The sequence below is a fragment of the Cynara cardunculus genome, assembly GCF_001531365.2.
Source record: "Cynara cardunculus var. scolymus isolate 2C chromosome LG 5, CcrdV1, whole genome shotgun sequence".
Lineage (NCBI taxonomy): Eukaryota > Viridiplantae > Streptophyta > Magnoliopsida > Asterales > Asteraceae > Cynara > Cynara cardunculus.
The window spans coordinates 20,477,832-20,479,237 of NC_037532.1; the positions used below are offsets into that span (position 1 = coordinate 20,477,832).

General features: G+C 42.2%; 1 protein-coding gene across 1 annotated transcript; it reads right to left on the reverse strand.

The window, feature by feature from the left end:
• Positions 1–288: 288 nt before the first annotated feature.
• LOC112512887 (histone H2A.Z-specific chaperone CHZ1-like) lies at positions 289–810 on the reverse strand. Its single transcript, XM_025119016.1, has one exon. The coding sequence runs from the start codon at positions 808–810 to the stop codon at positions 289–291; it is 522 nt and encodes a 173-aa protein (XP_024974784.1).
• Positions 811–1,406: the final 596 nt, after the last annotated feature.

Below are 1,406 nucleotides of genomic sequence, written 5' to 3' on the forward strand. Positions count from 1 at the left end.
GGTACGAAGAGGAATTTTTATTCTAGTTTGGTCGAGTGACTCCTTAAGCTGAGTCATCTGTAGGTCTCTAGGAGCACTAGAAGTTGGGTTTTGAGGTACCCACTCAACTAGACAACCATAATTGGTAGAAGGAATAGTGGATGAGAGTTGATAGAGAGAAGTGATGATAGCAAAAATGGAGGGTTGAGCATATCTTTGAGGATTGATATGCTTGAAAAGAGCAGTTAGGTTTCCTTCTTCAACAACACCTTTGTCTTTAGATGAGGTGTTTTGGTTCCTTCCAGACGTCTATTTCTCCTTTTTCTTTCTCCCCCAGGACGAAGATTCCCTCAGAGAGACTCCTTTCTGAGCGGCAGCTGGTTTGGTGTGGTATTGAATGGTGAAGTCGTTCTCATCGTCATTGTCATCGTCATCATCATCATCATCAGCACCAAGATATTTTCTAGCATCAAGAGAGGAAAGAGGATCATCAGCTTCTTTGTCATCATCCTCATCTTCCTCATCATCAGCATTAACTATAGAGGTGATAGGAAGGTCTTCGTCTTGAGCATCAGCTCTAACGAGATCAACATTTTCCTCATCTTCAGCAACAACTTCAGCTTCACGGGAAGTGATGACATCTACAACTTCAGCAACAATTACACTTTCTTCAACTCTTTTATCTTCAGCATCAACATCAGCTGGTGTTGTAGGGACAACAACAAAAACTTGAGGTAGGTCTTTCTCCCCCTCTTTGTCAGCAGCATAACGAGAGGTTAGATCATCAAGAATTTTAGCAATTATATCCAATTGTTGTTCAAACTCGGCCATAGACTAAGTTAGAAGAAGATCAAGTTCGAGCATTTGATCCAGCAATAGGCGATTAGCTGCAATAAAGGAGGGTTCAGGAACTAGTGTTGGACGTTGAAGAAGATCCAATATTTGTTGCATCAGCTCACCATTCCAAGTAAGTTGAGCCTACGATTCATCGGCCTTGCTATTGAGAGTAGAGATGGCCTCAATGTTGGTGCGTACATTGGCCTGCACCACATATAGCAATTCCTTCGCATCATTGACTTCATATTTGACACCTGAGAGGTCAGAAGAAAGTTCATCTCAGAGAGCCATGTCTTTACAGACTTCGTCTATTTTGATCAAGACAGTCTCTACAGCTGGGAGAATAAGCTTTACATCATCAGCCATGTTGTATTCTTCTTCCATGGCTGACGATCCTTCATATCAAGGACCTAAAAAAGAAGAAGTTTGAGAATAAAATAGCTTGGGGTTATAAGAAATAAAGGGGTAGGTTGGTAGAGTACCTGAGGGGTCATTCGCACCATCTAAAGGATTGATGTTGGTTCTCTTCTGGTTGCCTTCGAGAGGATAGGCTTTCGTTGATTGAGGTATCTCGAGAGGAGCGACCTCAG

What these genes read in the sequence shown, in the direction of transcription:
- LOC112512887 (XM_025119016.1), bottom strand. Translation starts at nt 810, where the DNA reads ATGGCCGAGTTTGAACAACAATTGGATATAATTGCTAAAATTCTTGAT.